Source organism: Staurois parvus, unplaced genomic scaffold, assembly GCF_062004578.1.
Source record: "Staurois parvus isolate SC_StPar_1 unplaced genomic scaffold, SC_StPar_1.0 ptg000574l, whole genome shotgun sequence".
NCBI lineage: Eukaryota > Metazoa > Chordata > Amphibia > Anura > Ranidae > Staurois > Staurois parvus.
The window spans coordinates 6,783,773-6,804,482 of NW_028318370.1; the positions used below are offsets into that span (position 1 = coordinate 6,783,773).

The 20,710-nt window shown below is 42.9% G+C and overlaps 1 protein-coding gene across 1 annotated transcript in view; it reads right to left on the bottom strand.

Annotated features, from left to right (window-relative positions):
• Nucleotides 1-3,562: 3,562 nt before the first annotated feature.
• Nucleotides 3,563-20,710, bottom strand: part of POU2F1 (POU class 2 homeobox 1) — a 105,644-nt gene continuing 88,496 nt past the window's right edge. The window contains exons 13-14 of the mRNA XM_089691943.1: nt 19,687-19,775; nt 3,563-15,943 (exon numbers count right to left, since the gene is read on the bottom strand). Of these exons, the coding sequence (XP_089548069.1) occupies nt 15,636-15,943; nt 19,687-19,775 (397 nt within the window). The 3' untranslated portion in view covers nt 3,563-15,635. The remainder of the gene's footprint in view (nt 15,944-19,686; nt 19,776-20,710) is intronic.

A 20,710-nucleotide genomic window follows, 5' to 3' on the forward strand; every position in this document is an offset into this window, starting at 1 on the left:
TTTATTTTGGTGGTATTTATTCACCACTGGGATTTTTATTTTTTTGCTATATAAATGAAAAAGTTCAAACATTTTGAAAAAAAATTTTTTTCTTATAAAATTTTGCAAATAAATCTTTCTTCATAAATCTTGGCCAAAATGTATTCATCTATCTTTTTAGTAAAAAAAAAAAAAAAAAATAACTCAAATTAGTTTATAACCAAAATTATAATTTTTCCAATATGTTTTTTTTTATATTATTATTTACTGCTAGGGTGACAGTATGTTAGAAAAAAACACAGTGTCACATGGTGACACTGTACTACTTGTGGGGGGGGTGAAGATTTTTTTTTTTTTTTAAATACTAATTGCTTTTACACCGATAAAGGCTGTAAAAGCAATCATTTCTCCTTCTCTCTGGCTGCATTCTTGCAGTCATTGAAAAATACTGTGAGAGCTGTGATTGGTCACAGCTTCCGTCACATGGTACAAGGCTGTTGTGAATAGCCTTGTACCATGTGACCTCTGTGATCATTCACAGATTTCACATGCAGTAAGCAATGATGTCAGAAGTGATCACACAGAGGTCCCGTACAGCGATTGGTGCCGCGCGCTCCCGGGGAGTGCGCACAGGCGGGAGGACATTTATAAACATCCACCTGCTCCTGCAATGCTCCCATCCGGCCGTTTATATACATGAGCCAGACGGGAAGTGGTTAAAGACAAAATCAGTGTCACGGATGGGCTGTATCTGTGGCTGGCAGTGTGACAGTTGCAGTGAACGGAGGATGATGGATCTACATTCTGGGTGGAGATAAAACACTGGCAGCAGACAGCTGAACTGAGTGGTCCCACGCAGTGACAGATACGACACAACATACCACCACCAACACGGACACAGATCAGTAGGCACTAGAAGAGCAGGCTGTGGGATCGTGATGTCATCACTCACTGACACATTGCACATGTAATGGATGGCCGGCCGGCCGGCCGGGTCACATTCACACAGACACAAGACATCAGAGTCAGACATTACCTTCTTCCACAGGTGCAGCTAATGAATGGGAAGAGAAGAGCTGGAACTCCACAGTGATCAGCAGCCACCAGCCGGCTTGCAGTAAAGGGACTGAGTCTGAGAGGAACACTGGAAGGAGCGATAACTCAGCTGCTACACCTGCCCCAGACACCTGGCATCCTCCTCTGTTGTTTCTTCCTCCCCTCCTCCCCATGACGTGGGGGCATCCCACGCAGAGAAAGTGCCGGCCTGTGCTGCGCCCAGGCGCCCCTAGTGTCCCCAGTCTTTGTCCATCTTTGTCCATCTCTTGTAGCTTGTCCCCAGTCTGCCAATTTTCCATAGAATTACATGTATTGAATATTATGTGTGCTCCCCTAAAGGATTTAATGGGCCAGTGTCAAAGCCCCCTATAGCAAAAAAAAAACAACAAATAAAAAAACAAAAACTTGGCCATCAGTATATCAAAGGGTCAGTATAGGTGTTTGGTTGATGGAGACTGTGACCTTTTTGTGTCTTTTCAGTTTTGGATAGTGCAGGTAAGGGTTAAAACCCATCAGGTTAGAGTTGTCTTTTCCCTTGCAGGGGAGATCTCCACACACTTCCTTTGTGTTTCTAAGTCTTTTCCACACTACCTAAAATAAAAATGACAGGGACTATCAATTACTCTGTTTTTTCCCCATTATCTTAAGTTATAAAGAGTGCATCGGAGAGTGTGAGCAGGTGGGTAGGAACAGTACTTTATTTTTTGTATTTTAGAATTAATAACATTTTTAATATTGTAATTGTATCTGAAAATTACACTATTAAATAGATGGTACTGCAAACCCAGCTGCAGCCTGAAGTTAGTAAGGGTTTATATGCAGGGTGTTTTGTTGAAACCTCCAGCCTGCATGTGATCACTATGTCATAGCTACCACAGTAAACACATGTTCAGGAACCACTCTGATTGGCTCTCAGTAATCAATGGGGACCAGAGCTGTGCTGTCAGTGACTGCCAAAATTGAGAACCAGCTGCAGCACAAAGTGTCTGCTGCTGGCTTTCAAAGGAGGCACATTTATCAACTTACTCCAAGCATAGGGCATCATACTGGGGAATGTTCATAAGCAGATTACAGCAGGGGTCTCCAAACTTTCTAAACAAAGGACCAGTTTACTGTACTTCAGACTTTAGAGGAGCTGGACCAAGGCCAGTGGGAGTAAACAGTATTCCATCTTTGGCACTAAGGGAATTATTAGTACCCCATCGATTGTGTCAGTGGGAATAATAGTGCCCATCGTTGGCGTCAGTGGGAGGAATAGCGCACCACTGTTGGGGTCAGTGGAGGAATAGTGCCCCATCATTGGTGTTAGTGGAAAGAATAGTGCCCCATCATTGATGTTCGTGGAAAGAATAGTGCCCCATCATTGATGTTCGTGGAAAGAATAGTGCCCCATCATTGGTGTCAGTGGGAGGAATAGTGCCCCATCATTGATGTCAGTGGGAGGAATAGTGCCCCATCATTGATGTCAGTGGAAAGAATAGTGCCCCATCATTGGTGTCAGTGGGAGGAATAGTGCCCCATCATTGATGTCAGTGGGAGGAATAGTGCCCCATCATTGATGTCAGTGGAAAGAATAGTGCCCCATCATTGGTATCAGTGGAAAGAATAGTGCCCCATCATTGGTGTCAGTGGGAGGAATAGTGCCCCATCATTGATGTCAGTGGAAAGAATAGTGCCACATCATTGATGTCAGTGGAAAGAATAGTGCCACATCATTGATGTTAGTGGAAAGAATAGTGCCCCATCATTGATGTCAAGAGCCCCCCTTGTTGATGTCAGGACAGATTATTGCCCTATTGCTGGTGTCTGTCAGTAGGCAGAATAGCACCTTGTATCAGCAGGAGGAAAAGTGACCCAAGGGCCAGATAAAAGGAAAGTAAAGGGCCACACAGTTTGGAAACTACTAGATTACAGGCAAGAAGATTTTAATGATGAAGATGCTGCCAGGTTCCAGTATCTGGCAGTGGGACATGTTCTATAACATATATATTTTACTCAAATCCAAGTAGAGTCCCATGGGATCTGGGACAGTTGAAGGTATGCTCAAGAACTGCTGTTTTAACAATCAATGGTAGAGCTATGTTGAAAAATGATCATGAAGACTTTAACATTTAGGTCCTTTTCACACAAACAGTCCAGTCAGGTCCGCGCCTGTCTGTTTTTCAGGTGGACCCGATCAGACCCTCCATTCTCCTCTATGGTGCGGCGGATGTAAATGGACTTGAGTCCGTTTACACCCTCCTACCTCCAATCTGATCCACTAAAAACAGAAGGGGATCTGTTCCCCTCCATCTGATCGGATGGCCGACCACCCATACAGCAGAGCAGGCTGTGTATGCGTTTGCTCTGCATAAGCGGAGCAGACGGACTGTCATCCACCCGTTTTGCTCAGCGGGAGATCAGCAGACATATCACCCGCTGAGCACGCAGATTCCGCTCCATGTGAAAGGGGCCTAGGGTTCACATTAATCACTCTTGAATCTTTTCTGAAATGTTGAGGTTTTTCTGAGCAAATAATTTCACAAAGTTAAAACACTTGAAAAATGGTTTAATGATGTTTACAACAGAAATGAACTGTACAGTTACAGTAAAGTTTAATATATATAAAAAAATTACAGCAGACAAATGCATGTACACGAAATCTACCAGTTCTCCTGATTCACTGTAGTCTACATAATCTTCCAAGGTTTTAGCACACCAAATGGCGGCATGACTAAGAATAACACTAGGTGGTGTTTTTTTTTTTTTTATTTCTTTTTTTTTTTTTAAAGAGACAGTCACCCCAGTTTCTTCTACATCAGGTATAAAAGAAAAAAAAAATCAGGTTTGGAAAGTCTTTTAGAAATTCTCCATTTTGGTCATTTTAGCTATATACATGGTGACCACAGTATCTGGTCGGTAAGATTTATTGAAACTGGTTTAGTATTTTCAAACACGACTATCAACCAGCAACAGTTGAGACTAATGTCCTATACAATGACTAGTGCCATTTTAAGATGTGAGCTGGGACTTTGGCAAATGCTGACTGCACATAAAATTCATAACAAGATATCTGCTCTCATCTCTCTTGTAGGCATCTGGCAGGAAATGTTGAAGCAATATGGCTATATCACACCAAACACTTAAAAAAAAAAAATGATGTTAAAAGAAACAAGAGGATCTGTCTCTTTAAATGTATTATCCACCAAAGGTGGATACGGTAATCAGTGTAAAATGCAACCAGAAGCCGATACGTTGATGACGTTTTTTTTTTCCTTATTGAATTTTATGTACACAATTAGAACTTTAAATTTTTTTTTTTTTTTTTCACTTTAATATGAACATCTAGGCAGTGAAAACTGTTATGTTAATACATACACAGACACACCCAAAACATACAAAAATACTATTATTTCAAACTACTAAGAGTAAGACAGCTCAGTTAATCTCCATGCGATGACTTCTTAAGAGCATTACACTGAAACAAAAACAAGAATTCAACAACAACTTTTTTTTTTTTTTTAATATCCCAGAAATATATCAAAATATACATCTAAGCTTTGGAATTACTGAGGTTAGACTAATGCAAGTGCTGGGTAATAGTACTTAATACACAAGTCTAAGGTTTTGCAGGAAAGAAATTATCTTTGGTATCTGCATCAGGCTAAAATTATTAACATTTGGACTTTTTTTTTTTTTTTATTTCGCTTTGGGATAGAGCTTGTGTGACCCTACGACCAAACACCCCGTAGTCAACTGAGAATAAAAACATCCATGTAAAAAGTTCCTTCATTTGTGATCCCCCCAAAAAAAGTTTTTTTATTTTTCTTAAAAAGTCACAGGCATCTTACCTAGCCTATAGCACATAAAGATTGAGAAATACAATGCATAGTTGCACGTGGTGCTGAGAGGAAAGCAAATGCAAAAAAGGACAAAAGCTTTGTGTCATTGAGATGTGATCCTGTTTTCGTTATGTCACAGGAAGGTTTACTTCTTAGTAGTCGTAGAAGACGATCGCGCACACAGAACACAAACAAAAGAAGATACATGAAAGCAAGTGCACCTCAGCGTGTATTAATCAACATCACCCAGCCCATGAAGGTTCAGGCCTTCCAGAGTGAAGGGGACTCGCCATGCATTGCTCGTTAGGCAGCTAAGATCCCCCACACTGAAAGGCTAAAAACTCCTTCAGAGCAGCCAATATTGTACCAGCATCTACAGTCTGTAGGGTGCTCTGCCAGGAGAACAAGAGGCTGCGGGGGACTAAAGCACCTTGGTGGGGCTGGCTCAACATCTGAGATGCCTTCACCCAAAACAGGAGTTCAGTAGACCTGCCTAACTCCATGGCTATTTGTACTTTTGAAGGCAAGCTTTACCGCTCTTTCCTAACCCGCAGCCTCTTTTTCTTGGGCAAATCAACAACAAACTGATTAAATCTTCTTTCCAACAGTTTATCTTTTTGGTTTTTTGTTTGTTTTGAGTACAATCATAGAGAAATCTTTGGTTTTGGCTGGAAATTGAAAAAACAGTTAACAAAACAAGACAAAGAAACCGACCCCAGCATCTAACAGCAGCACAGTGACACGGCAGAAACAGACATCAAAAGGGGGAAGGAGGAGTTCATACATTCAAAGGGAGTCCAAACTGCCAGATGTTAAGACAAGATTGTCCGAAAGAGAAACAAACTCTTGCATTGTCACCATTTTTGGTCGAGTTTTGGAACCGAAGCAGTGAAAACAACATATGAAGGAGATCTGTTGATTTTCCTAACAAGCAAATCAGTGAAAGACCGATAGCAAGGTCTACTCAGGATCCTTGCAAGACTCTCGTCCATCACCCCATAATCCGATAACAGAAAGGCAACAGAACTCCTCCTCGGTATATAACATACATGCAAGATACCCTTAACTGAAGGAAAAAACATATCAGAAGCTTTGGGATAGTTTAGACAGAAAAAGCCCCCACCCCCTAGCCAATTACCGGTCACATGATGCTACAAGCCAGAAGGTCAACCGTACACACAGCTGAGAACTCGGAAGGGTGTCTAAAGAGAAAGTTAAAGCAATCACTCAATGATGAGTTTAAAATGAGGTATAAGACAGCCCTTGTGCGCAAAATGGAAAGGGCCCCATGACAATACTTCTTAGTTCAGAAAGGAGGAAAGGAAAAGACTAGGAATGCCTTATAATCTTCAAGTTGTCCTAATTTTTTTTTTTTTAACACTCCTCCAACCCCAACCATACCTCAGTTGTACTGCTCATCACCTCCTGCATAGTCTTCTTCAATTCACTCACTCTGCAATCCAGTGCTGGTCTTCTTCTTGGTTGAATGACACTCAGGGTCACTAAAGCCACCTTCTGTGAGTGCAAAATTCATGGGCTATCCCTGCAGAGGGGTGTTACCATGCACAGTACAATGATGCCAACAACATAACATCAATGCTCCGTCTTCTTCTGGAGCTCAATAATGGAACAAAGAGGAGGAGTACCCTGCATCACCACTTGGCTGGACAGAAAACTTCTAAAAAAAGGTTTGTAAACATAAAATAAATGGAGAAAAACATGCGAGGGAGGGGAAGAAAGGGAGGAACCAGAGTTTGGATTTGGGCTTTAAAGTGGTTGCAAACCTCAGACATGAAATATGAACAAAAACACATCCCAATTAATAGTCTAAATTAAGAGCACTAAGTGTCATTTCTGTCTGCTGTCTCACTCCTCTGCTATCTACATGAATCACTTACTGACAAGTTTTCCTGGTACCATGAGAAGATGGTGACAGGGGAGGGAGCTCCAGCAGACTGACAGCCTCAGCTCTGTTCCTGTGAGCTCTGTGAAAGGGGGGGGTGTCTCTTCTTTCCAATCAGCTCCCAGAACCCCCTTACTGAGCTCTGCAGTGTAATTTCAGCTCTCTGCCCCCTTTTTCTGAACTCTGAGATAAGCTGTGTATATTCAGCACTTTGTACAGATGTGGAGAAGAGATGCTACAGATAACCAGGTACAACTTTTGTAGGAGGATTTGTTTAATCTCTGTGTATCACCTGAGGCCAGTCATTTCACTGTGCGCACGTAAGGGTTTGCAACCATTTTAACAGTCCCCCGGCCATACCTCAACTGAACTACTTAGCTCCTACATGGTCCTCTTTAAACTCTGCAATCCAGTGCCAGTCCTCTTCTCGGTTGAATGAGGCCCAGAGTCATTCAACCCATCTTCTGTAAGTGAAGAAGTTATGGACACAATACAATGATGCCAATTACGGTGCTGACACCATAACATCAGACATGCTGGGGTTTATTTACTAAAGCTGAAGAGTGCACAATTAGACTCACTTCTGCATAGAAGCCAATCAAATTCCAGGTTTTATTGTCAAAGCTTCATTGAACAGGTTGAGGTTCGAAGTGGATTGGTTTCGATGCAGAAGTGAGCGTGATTTTGCACTCTCCAGCTTTAGTAAATGAACACCGCTCTGTCTCATTGTGGAGTGCAATGAGGGAGCACAGAGCAAGTGCACCCTACGTCATTACTTGGCTGGACTGAAAACATCTGAAAAAGGTTTGTAAAAATAAAATAAATTAAAAAAAAAAAAATGGAGGGAGGGGGAGTAATGGGGAATAGGAGTTTGGATATGGAGTTTAACTTGCTTGTTTATGAGCTGATCGGTAAGAGTGTCTCAAGTTCAATTTGTAATGTTGGGAATGCATTTGGATTCTATTTAATGTCATAGCCAATCAAGACATATAGATTTTTTTTTTTTTAAATCAAAGCAAAATTAATTGGAGAAGTTGCACACACGGTTGTTTTTTCCTTTCCTTCTTTTCCACATTTTAGCAAATCCTCCCACCATTCTCAGCTGCAGGCGTCTTCAATCCCACACATAGAATACCCCAAACATCCCTTATTGAGCTCTTTGTCAAGTCATACAACATGAATTAATACCACTTACACCACGTTCACAGCAGAAACGTGTTAGTAAAGCTTTCAAGTGAAAAATTCTGTAACAAAACCAAGAGATTTTCCTGCCTGAATCGGTCTGGTTTTTTTTAGGCCATTTTCTGGCTATATTGCTGCAGGTGATATGTCACCGATAAAACGTTATTTTAGGAGTCAAGCGTCCTACTCAAAAGGACCATTTCTCTGCATGCCAGCTAAGGCTTGTTGGAGTGCTTCTTCTTAAAATACTGATTCTCTATGCAGCAAAAAAAAACTAAACTTCAGTCATCAGGTAGCCCTACAATTTATAATTTGGTCTTAAGCATTTTATTGTTACCTAGTTTGACAGACACAACATTTAAAAGAATTATACCAAAGAAAAAAAAAAAAAAATAACAAAAACACGCAGGAATAGTTACACGATCTTTGGAATTGCAGTTCCTGAAGGAAATATTGAAGGTCTGGAAACTATACATCTTAAAGGATAGCAAGATTTCCACACATCTTTGCAGTTTTTTCAGTGTATTGAGGCAAACACTATCTACAGAAGACTAGACCCTCGAGTACCAGTCACGCACAAAGTGGTATTTTCATTCATATGCAAGCCCCTTTTTTTTTTTTTACGGTTACATATTCACAACTGGCCACTGTCAAGTCATCACAGCAAAAAGATACACTACACTGGCAGAGAGTCGACAAGTAGACTTGTGCTATGGAAAGGATACCCTCCTGTACCCCCATGCCTCCAGACTTAAAACAAACTCACAAACACACACAAAAAAGAAAAAAGAAAAAGAAAAGAATACGGATATAGTCCATAGTAGGACTCTCACAGTATTTGGATTCTTGGCGACAAAGGTCAGGTGCAATGCGGGGAAATGAGGTTCATTTCCCTTCTAGGTTTTTTTTTTTTTTGGTAACGACAGCCTTAGTAGCAGTATTATTATACAAAGGAGAGATTTTTTTTTCCCCTCAAACCCTACATAATGATCTGGAGAAAGTCTAACCTAAAAAAACAAAAACGAGGGCATATAAAACCAGGAACCTCTTCCACTTTTGCTCTCTCAGTTTCGACTAAAGATGCATCAACTCTGTATCACTTTTCTTCTTTAACACTTCGGCCGTTTTCACATGGGCAGTCCGATTGGGTCCTCCTGTCCATTTTTTAGGCAGACCCGATCACACCCTCCATTCTCCTCTACGGAGCGGCTGATGTAGACGGACATGAGCCCGTTTACACCCATCTATCTCCAATCCGATCCGCCAAAAACAAACGGAAGGGGATCTGTTCCCTAGGCGAACTGGGTCATAGGGCAGTTGGGTGTAAATCAGCAATGGGCAAACTACGGCCCGCAGGCCATATACGGCCCAGCGGACCTTTTTAATCCGGCCCGCGGAGCGTGATACAAAAAAAAAACCAGCCAGGGCAGGCAAACATTGCATCATTCAGCTCGTAAGAGTAGGGCCCTCTTACCCCTCGTACGCTGTCTGTCTTTGTTGTACTGTGCCATGTATTGTCCCCCCCTATTGTACAGCGCTGAGCAAACCCTTTGGCGCTATATAAACTCGTAGTAATAATAATAATAATAATCATTCAGCATGCTCAAATGCAATGATTGGCCAGTCTCGCTGCCACTCACATCCTGATAGCCAGTGATTGGCTGTCAGGATGTGTGTAGGCAGGGCAGCGTGACGAACGTGAGGGGAGCTAGGCTCATCTCACAGTCCGCCCTGAAGACCGGAACGGCACGGGAACACGGCGAGAGGAACGCGCGGAGAAAAGGTAAGTAAACTGACACAGGGGGGAAATGTTACAAATTTTAATTCATCTACTCTTGGTCCGGCCCCCGGGTCCAATATATGAACCCATTGCGGCCCTCAAGTCAAAAAGTTTGCCCACCCCTGGTGTAAATGGATAGCCAGTACGTTTACATCCAACTGCCCATAAAGCAGAGCGGGCTGTGTCCGTGTCCACTCTTTATAAGCAGAGCGGACTGATCCCCTGCTGAGCAAGTGGATTCTGCGCTGTCTGAAAGGGGCCTTAGACCCCTTTCACACAGGGTGGACGCGGACTGCGATTCGCTTGCTCAGCAGGGGACGTCTGCCAATCCCACGCTGAGCAGGCAGATGACAGGTCTGTATCGACTCTGCTTATGCAGATATGGACATAGCCCTCTATGGGCAGCTGGATGTAAACAGACAGCCTGTCTGTTTACACCCAACTGCCATTCGATCAGAGGGAAACATATCCGCATCCATTTGTTTTCAGCAGATCAGATCAGATCGGATGTCTCCGCTCCATAGAGGAGAACGGAGGGTCCGATCCGTTTACACCCAACTGTCATTCGATCAGAGGGAAACATATCCGCATCCATTTGTTTTCAGCAGATCAGATTGGATGTCTCCGCTCCATAGAGGAGAACGGAGGGTCCGATCCGTTTACACCCAACTGCCATTCGATCAGAGGGAAACATATCCGCATCCATTTGTTTTCAGCAGATCAGATCGGATGTCTCCGCTCCATAGAGGAGAACGGGGGGTCCGATCCGGTTTGCCTGAAAAGTGACAGGCGGACCAAATCGGACTGTTCGTGTGAAACACCTTACACTGAATAAAATTCTGGTGCTCAAAATTAGTATCAAGCCTAAAAGAAGAAAAAATGTATAAAAAAAAAGGAGTGCTGAGGTGAAAGGGTGAGAATTTGTACTCTCTCGAACAAACACTGTACATGGCAAGCCCCAGGCCTCTCCCTACACAGAGCTGAAGTCTGGAGACACACACACACATAAGCTTTGGCAAAAAGTTCTGTATAAAATCTATGCCGCTAAAGTCGCAATTCCGCTTTACTTCTCCCAACCAAGTCCCAATATCCTATTTCCTAACAGTGAAAAAGAAGGAGAAGAAAAACAAAAACATGAACGCCAAAATATACTAACTTATGCTTAAAGCTCTTCAAGAATGCCACTATTAATAAAATTATCTTTTTTTTTCTTTTCCAGAATTGTCTAGGGCCCATCTGTGTCAGAGCCGAGATAAGCTGAGGTATGTTATTAGGAGACCAGAGACTAGTCCGGACAATGCAGGAGCTGCCATTACAAAAAAAAAAAAATAATAATAAAATAAAAAGAGGAGAAAGGGATGGAAGTCATGCAGATAACAGAATATATTAATTTCCTCGGAACACAATGGAGCAGGTTAGGGCATCTCTCTAGATTAAGGGTAGTGTAGTCCCCACTGGTACAAAAATCAATAAAGCTTTCTAGGGTTGGAAGCAGGAAACACAAACAAGAAAAGAAAAAAACCTGTCAGACCTTTTCAAGCCTCTGTGTTCCTCCACAGAATGGGGATTGTGCCATTAGCTACACTTCAATAAAGCTAATCCGAAAAGAAAACTAAAAGAAATCTTTACATCTTCTAAAAAAAAAGTGACTTTGTTAATTAAATTAAACTTCAATAAAGACTTTCTGGTTTGGAAAGATTAAAGGAAAGAAACACTGGAAAAAAAATAGCAAACGTGGTTATTCTTCGGTCCTTAATGGAGTATATTTTGGGGTATCAGACGGTGTCATGGCTACAGTGCTTTGAAAGCTAAAACTCCAGGCAAGCGGCTAAATGCAAAGGTGAAATATATATAAAGGAGCAGTTTACGCCTGGCACCCATACTGTGCGCAGGCTGCCTTTGTTTTGGTGTCTGAATTCGCCCCGAGCTGCGATCGGGCAGCCTACAGAAGTGGATGCAGATGCAGCAGCTGTCACAAAAATTGACATCTGTGCAGAAGTGTCCCTTAACACAGACAGTGTGTAATGGGGGGATTCGCATTTGTCCATCCAGTCCTCAGATTTACACAGCTCTTCCACAAAGCACAGCTCTCCCTGGTTTGTCAGGAGACCTGATCTTATAATACAGACAGGTCTTGTCCCTGCTCCAACCAGTGACTGGACAGTAAAAGGAGAAGCAGCAGACGAATGAGCTCATCTCTGTCACCCAGCTCTCCTCCTATCATATCACTCCTTGTTAGCAAATGAGCGCTGCAGTACAGCTGATTGGCTCTATTTACTGCTTCCCTCTCTGAGCTCTGCTGTACAGGGGATTGGAAGAAGCTGATACCAAGTCAAATTCAATATTCAAACTAAATTCAGTATTTAAACAAATATTGAAGCCTTGTTTCACATCTATGCAGGCGTGGATACGGAGGTTCTCACGCAGCAAGTGTAGGGCAGTCCATTTATTTTAAATCGGCTGCCCTACGTGTGAGAAACGCGGAACAGTCGTCCCTGACTCTTCCAAAAACACACCAAACCCCACGGTGTCCCAGTTTGGCCCGAATTAAAAACGTGGCTGTTTGCACATGCGTGGAGGTGATATTAACAAAATTAATGGCACCCCAAGCATTTCCTAGAGGGCCGAAAGTTTCTCTGTGTGTCGGGAAAGCGTGTGATTTTGCATGCGTTCCTGCAGAGATGTAAACCAAAGGCTAAGCGTGTATTAATAAATACAAAGCTGCCTGGCGACCATCTTTAAAGCGGTTCTTCACCCACAAAAAAAAAAGAATTGAAGTCAGCAGCTACAAATACTGTACCTGCTGACATTTACGAAAAGGCCACTTGCCTGTCCAGGGATCCAGCACCGTCCTCACCCAGGCTGGTTCTTCGGGTCCCTGGTGCCTGACTCCTTGTGGCTTCCCACTGTGCATGTGCAAGTCGTGCTGCCCTTTGTGAATGATCCCATAATCTTCTGGGATCTGTGACATGTCCCAGAAGGCTGTGGGCAAGGGCAGGGGAGGCCTAGGCGATCCAAAAAAAGTGGGAGCAGGTACCTATGAAAACTAGGTATCCACTCCCCACTAAAAAAATATTATGTGCCAAATGTGAAAAGGACAGGAGAGACTTTCATAAAGCGGAACTTCCCCTTTAGGGTGAAGTTCCACTGTAAGAACTGGAGTGTGGTTAGTCATGCTTGCCTATTTAAAGATACATTTTCCTAGAACACCTTGTAAGTGTTGCCTATTCTGCGAGATGCTTGGCATACAAATAAACCCCAAAAACTACAAAAATGAACTTTTATAGCGAACATAATGCCACGTTTATGCTACCAGTGGGGAATACGTGAAAGTGACAGAAGGGGGAGAATAAAGGTGATTTGAGTGGATTTCAACATCCTAAATTATTTACACATGAAGAAAACCCTCAAGTTAGAGTTTGCCATGAACACAAGAAAAAAAAAAAATACACCAAGCAGCAACATTAATATATAAAATTAATACCCCCCACCGAAGAAATAAAAAAAAGACAAACTGAAAAGAAAAATTGTCAGTAGCATCTATCTTGTCACTCACTGCGTCTGAACTGCACTTATACAAACTAGTCCATTAGTACAGCAGCTTGCTAGAAATTGACTTTGGTTCAAGCTTGGTTAACCGCCCTCTGCGCTGGATCGAGGCGAGCGCCCAAGAGGCACTGCCATCCAGTTTTCAGCAATGGGGCAGTTATAAAAAAAAATATACAAAAACAAAACAATTCAACATCATAAAAAAAAAAAAAAAAAATACATACATACAAGGTTGAATGAAACAGGTTAGTTGACTGCTCGCAGTTCACTAGTCTAGAAATGGTTAGAGATGGTAAATTAAAGGGTAGCCATTGCCAATGTTCATGGAAGTAGCCATCGTGGGGACGAATATTCAGTGTACCAGTCCACTAGGGACCTGTGAGTGCCTCGGAATCAGGTGACAAAGGCCAGCAAGGTCAACTTTCTCAGTACCCAAGATGGCTACCTACATCTATATAAGCAAGGTTATCGTAGTACTTTACAACAAAAAAAATTACAAAAAAAAAAAAAAAGATATGGTGGAGCAGAGGGAGAGTTTCTGCCACAATCAGGACCATCATAACTCAGTGCATCAAGTGTTCACAAAGAACACCCTCTAAAGCAGAAGGTGGGTGCCTTGATTCACCCTCCGCATATTAGCGTCACAAAACACGGATTCCATAGCGTCAGGTCACTAAAGCGGCCACAAAACCGTCCCACCTGGGAGGCGTAGTGTGAACTGCAGGGCAACGATCCAGTCTGCGTTCTCATTCACTCAGATATTTGGTTTCATATATAAAAGATATGGGTAAGTGAAAGTAGGGGAGAGGAAATAATATTATTACGGACTACTCTCCAGGATGGCAGAAACTGATGGACGCTCGTCTTTCACACACTGTAAGCACCTGGTCCTAAGATATTCATCCGAAATTTCAAGTCCTACAAGAAGGCTGGGCAACCCAGCCACCATAGCTGAAAATCTGCCTCATGATGTGTGCAAAAGACCTCGAGCTATTTTTTTTTTTATATTGCAGCTGGAGCCATTGTCTGGCCAAATCCTAGGAACCAGGTTACCAAAACACCTAAAACATTTCAATAGGTGCAATGCTACTTTTGGTTGTTCAGGAGTACCAGTTGACTCCTAGATTGGACTGAACACATACAGTTTTCCTCCTGAATCTGCCCATTAGTCTCCTATCTTTCTCCACAACAAGAGGAGAGTTGGCTTTTGAAACTGACCATCGATACATCTGGAAAGGCTTATTGTTCTGTAGTGTATAATAAAAATTGTGGTCAACATTCACAGGTTGAGTTGAGAAATGTTCAGCCTTCTCAATAAATTAATCCACACCTTGCACACATCATATACAGCAGTCTGTCGTTAGAGGTCCAAAGTCGATTCTTAAAGGGGTTTTCCAGGGCTTTGTCTACACTTCCAGTTTCCTTTTATCCTTATGGCCACTTATTTTTGTATCCCTGTTTTCCTGGGACACGCCATACCAGTTGCACAGTTAAAGCCGAGTTGTATCCCACAGCAATACAAATGCTAGCAATAGACCACAAAAACCTGTAAATATACCAAAAGGAAAAATGAAAGGAAGCTATGAATGCAGAAAAAGCTGCAAAAGGCCACAAATCGGCCAAACCATCTGAATGTGGAAAACCCCTTTAAGAAACCAGGACAGGAGTGTACTCATGGGAAATGATAGAATCCCGTCAGCAGTAATGTGGGTGTAGCAAAAGAACTCAACCCAGCAAAGAACTCATTGCTGCTTAGGAACGTTATGACAAATCTTAACGCCTAATCCTCCAAGAGGACCACTCTACCTGGAAATTCATCTGAAAAAACATCAGTAATACAGGCCTGCCTAAATTGTACCAGTTACGAAAGGAACCCCAACATTTTTTTTTTTGATATGACTATAAACACCTTGCATGACATAAAAGGTCTGTACAACAGACCTATACAAAATGATAATAAAAAAAAATTAATAACAATAAAAAGTATTTTCAGACTCAACCAAAATCCCATTCCAATATCAGATTTGTTTTTTTTGTTTAAACAACCAACCTTATCTTGTCCATGTGACTGCTGGAAAATGATAAGTAGTCCTTCCACTTTTTGTGATTTTTTTTTGTAATTTTTTTCTTTTTTTTACATTTTTGGTTAGAAAGTTCTCTGATCAGTGGTCATCCTGAAAAGAGAATGTTTATTATAAAATTAGGCAAAATGTCCATTATTTGTTCTTCTTGTCTTTTTTTCTCTCCCACGCTTTTTTTTTTTCCATTTAAGCGGGAGCAGACCACATTGTTTTTTTTGTTTTTTTTTTTTAACTCGTTTGATCACTAGCCAAAAAAAAAGCAAAGGTGATCGCACCGACTCAGCTCACTGTGCTTTGGAGCCGGATGTGGTGGTGGTGGAAGCTGGTCCGCTGGCAGAGGCCACTGTAAAGAGAGAGTTCTGGATGGAGTCGATTGAGGAGGTGGCGGCGTGAAGGCTTGTGATGGGTGTGGCAGCCCCTGCGGATGCGGCGGAGACCAGGCTAACCGGGCTGCTGGTGAGCAGGGAGAGGTTCTGAGGATTGAGGAATAAGGGAGCAGTCACAATGTTAGGAGTTCCACCTGCGTTGGCAAACACCAAGTTCCCGGTAGCATCCAGTGGCGTTATTGGAAGAGATCCACCAGATGCCAGAGCTAGTGAAGAAAAACAGTAAAGAAGGAAACAAAATTAGTGACATGCATACAGAAGAAATAGGAAATTGTTTCTCACTTTCTGCCCCAGCGGGGGGCAGGCGAGTTATTTTAGATGTTATATTGAAGCAACACAAGAAAGACACAGGACCAGGTTTGCTTTAAAGTAGAACTTTAGGCAAAACTTTTTTTTCCCCCCATTTTGGATAGAGTAAGGGAGTGATATAACCTGTGCCAATTTATTTTTTGCCATTAGGCTGATTTATCTTCACTTCCTGTCTCATAGCCAAAACAGGAAGAGAGAAAAATCTGCAAAATTAAGGGAATTCCTTGGGGACCCCCAGGCCACAGGACTAGTGTCTCCATTGGAACATTTCCCCTCTACTACTTTTCTGTGGACAACCCAAATTTTGGGATTTTCTTTTACTTTCACTTTTGATGATAATGGTAAACAAGACTAATAGAAAGGGTAAATCTCCCTAAAACAGACAGTTATAAAACCTGACAGGGGTTCTAATTCCACTCTACTCTCCAAAACTAAAAAAAAAAAAGTTTTGCCTTTAGGTTTACTTTAATCTCCCCCGCCCCATAAGTAACATCCACCTTTCCAAAAAGCAACACATTATATTGGCACTTCCATTACTTCAACACTTATGAGTATGACGAACAAGTAACTCTCCCCCGTCTGAAACTGCTGGGCCAATCACCAAAGCTGTTACAGGGAGATAGTCCTTTTCTTCCCTTAGTTTCACACCTGATGACCCTGCAGGTAACATACTTCCTGTCCAAGAGTGACAACAATCACTAATTGTACTGCAATCAACGGCAAGGCAGCATTTTCAAACTAGGATGGAAGTGTGTTAGGCCTAAAGAACTCTTCCTACCTCTTCTCATCTCCATAACATGGGGGGAGGTATTCTGTAGTTCACAGAGGTAAACTGGCAAAGATGACAGCACTGCAGAATACAGCCTTTCATGTGCACCTTACTGTAAAAGCTAGTTATAGATTGATGGAAGGAGGTGCCATTTATCTGTACAGTTAAATTTGGTGCAGGGACACATTGGCTACTTTCAGCTTAGTTCACACTATAATTTATTCTATACATGGTGGGCATGGGTGGAATTTGGACATTGATGGTGGAACATGAAAGCTGCTGCATTGGGATGATATCTATGAGGCTGTGATGATCTTTTTGGTGGAAGCAGATTAAGTGAAAATTATCCTATCCAGGTGGTTATAAGGCGTATTATTTGTCATTTTTGGTAAGGGTATTCACTCCTTACACTATAGAAGTGGACACAGTGTTACACGTGTTGTTTTGGATTTACAATAATTTTTTCACTTTGATTGATTCACTGGCACGCTTTTGACACTTTCACTTTTTCACTGTTTGTGATCACGCATGGTTGTTGCGTTTATCACACTCGTTTAATTAATACAGAAAGATTTATCAAAGATAATGCGCTATGTGATTTTCTTTTCCTTTTGAGGTTTTCTTTTGGGCCACAGGAGCCATTGGGAAGGCATAATACGAAGATTGCGGTTTGGATTTTACACAGAGTGACTTTAGAAGTTTTTGGGGAGGACTTTATTACAATTTTGGACATTATTTGTGTGATTTATTATATTTTTGGGGATATATTATATGGGTAGAATTAGCATATTTATATTCACATACTTTCAGCTGCCGTTGTGCTCTTGTTGTTTGTCCGATATGTCTCTCCAACCCGCCGCCTCCACAGGAGAGAACTACAAACCGAGCAGGGTGCGCGGAGCTGGAGCTCAGCCACCTCAGAGATGGAAGTGGGAAGGGAGATGCGGCTGTGAGGAGGATACGTACCAGGATTATACCCCCCCCCCCCAGCCTCTACCCCTCCGCTGGGCCAGTGAGTGATCTCTATCCTACTAATTCTACTATACTATGTGCATTATGGGGGGAGGGGGGGTGGAAGAGCTGACAGATACTGACCGGAGACTGCCAGGTGACTGACACCGCTCGTATCACTAACTGACACCTTCGCACCGCTCATATCACTAACAGACACCTTCGCACCGCTCATACCACTAACTGACACCTTCGCACCGCTCATACCACTAACTGACACCTTCGCACCGCTCATACCACTGTCACCTTCGCACCCCTCATACCACTGTCACCTTCGCACCCCTCATACCACTGTCACCTTAGCACCGCTCATACCACTGTCACCTTCGCACCGCTCATACCACTGTCACCTTCGCACCGCTCATACCACTGTCACCTTCGCACCGCTCATACCACTGTCACCTTCGCACCGCTCATACCACTGTCACCTTCGCACCGCTCATACCACTGTCACCTTCGCACCGCTCATACCACTGTCACCTTCGCACCGCTCATACCACTGTCACCTTCGCACCGCTCATACCACTGTCACCTTCGCACCGCTCATACCACTGTCACCTTCACACCGCTCATACCACTGTCACCTTCGCACCGCTCATACCACTGTCCCCTTCACACCGCTCATACCGACACCTTTACAGACAAATGTGGCCGACCACCAAGTTCTGCTCAGCGAATGTTGGTGCACTGGAGACAGAGGGAGTGCACTGGGGAGGCCTAGGGCAGCACAAAAGCTAAATACACCACTTGTTAGGACCACAGTATACAGAGGAGCCTTGGTGAGGCACTATAGCGTTTACATATATTTGTGAATGTGTGCAACAAAAACCCTCTGTTTTAACCTGAACTGTTAGACACAGGGCTAATGTGGTTTTGTTGCAGACTAGGTGGTATGTGCACTGGGAAATTTTCTGTTGCTGGTAATGTGGAAAGCTCCTTCCATGTTCACCGCACTGTAAAGGCTAGTTACAGACTGGGGTGGTTGCCATTTATCTGAACACTGCAGAATGCACAGGATGCAAGGACCTCAACGATTTCTGGCAGGAACAACAAGTATTTTTGCACAAAATGCTTTTGAATATTTACCAGACCAAAAGGGAGCAAAAAAGAAGTTAATTGTTAAGGTTTACACACACTTAAGTGTAATTTTGGCTCCCTGTGAAAGCCATTTAAATTAGTTGTAAAGGCAGAAGTTTTTTCATTTTAACGCATTCTCTACATTAAAATAAGAAACCTTCTGTATCCAGGGCCCTCCAAATACTTGCCTGAGCTCAATCTCGATCCAGCCCTGTGTCCAAGAGCAGCAGCTCCTTCCTCTCTATCCTCCCTGGACATGGAGGGAGTAGTAGCAGGAGCCACTGGCTCATCACAGCCTGTGAGGAGAGAAAGGAGCAGGGCCGAGCCATGCTGTGTGTGCCATGCAGCTAGGATCAGGATCATGCCCCCATATCGGCTTGCTATGGGGGCACTCAGACGGGGGAGGAGTCAGGAGGGCTGTCTGGGGACCCCAGACGAGGAGGATCGGGGCTTTCATTTAAATAAATTTGGTCTGGCTAATGATTATACTTTGATCATCAAATTAATGGGAACAGCAACACAGACACAAAAAAAAAAAAACAAAGTGCCCTTTTAGCCCCCTCTCCCTGAATTAAACGAATATTCCCCCTACACAGATGTACACACCACAACCGATTTTAAACATTTTAAACACCTAAATGCCACAACCTCATTCACTTCAATGGGTCACGTTTGACGATCGTACCGGAAGTTTGAACAAGCCCAAATACATTCACACTTAACAGACAGCAATGAAGGACAGCGCAAATAAACTGAACGCATGCCTAGGGTAATGTGACTGACCTTGTATTGTCGCCAGGGTGCTGTTACTCATCAGAGCAGGGCTGAGCGCGCCCCCCAGTGTCCCTGGGTTCAGACTAAATAAGGCACCTCTGCAAAGAAAAGAATTCAATGTTCATAAATATAGACAGATAAAAATAATACAAATACAGAGAGAGTCCACAAAACCCTCTGAATTTTGACTTAGTAAACAGGCCCTATTCTTAGGACACGGATTTGTCAAGCTAAAGCTTAAAGTAAATCTGCGGGTGCCTGAGCGAAACAAATATTATGCGAATATAAGAGCCATGTGTATTCTTAATTCAATCTGCATTATGTATATTTTCCAGGTTTGTGCAGTAATCCAGCATGAAGCAACTCCTTCGCTTTGCCTTTGGGCAGGAGTTTGCCGTAATAAAGATACAGACCGGGCACTGCTGCTTTCTTTCCTTAAGCAGGGCATCATCATCATTGTGCATCAGACTGCTAGTGTGGAAAAAGAGGAATTATAGATATTCTTTTTTACATACTGTCACCCTAGATGTACATATTCACCGCAGTGACACTGTACTACTTGTGGGGGATTATGAAGATTTTTTTTTTTTTGTTTTACACCGTATGCTTTTACACCCATAAAGGCTGTAAAAGCAATCATTTCTCCTTCTCTCTGGCTGCATTCTTGCAACCATTGAGAAAATACTGTGTGAGCTGTGATTGGTCACAGCTTGTCACATGGTACAAGGCTGTTGTGAATAGCCTTGTACCATGTGACCTTAGTGATCATTCAGATCTCACACAGATTTCACACGTAGTAAGCAATGATGTCAGAAGTGACATCTTGCTTACTACTCTGCATGTGATCACCGATTAGCTAATCAGTGATCACATGGTCGGGACACACAGAGGTCCCGTACAACAATCGGTGTTCCACTGTGTCCAGAGGACACAGCGGGCACCCGATCGCAGTGCTGCGCGCTCCCAGGGAGCATGCACAAGCAGGGGACGGGGAGGCCGTTTATAAACGGCCACCCACCCCTGCACTGCTCCT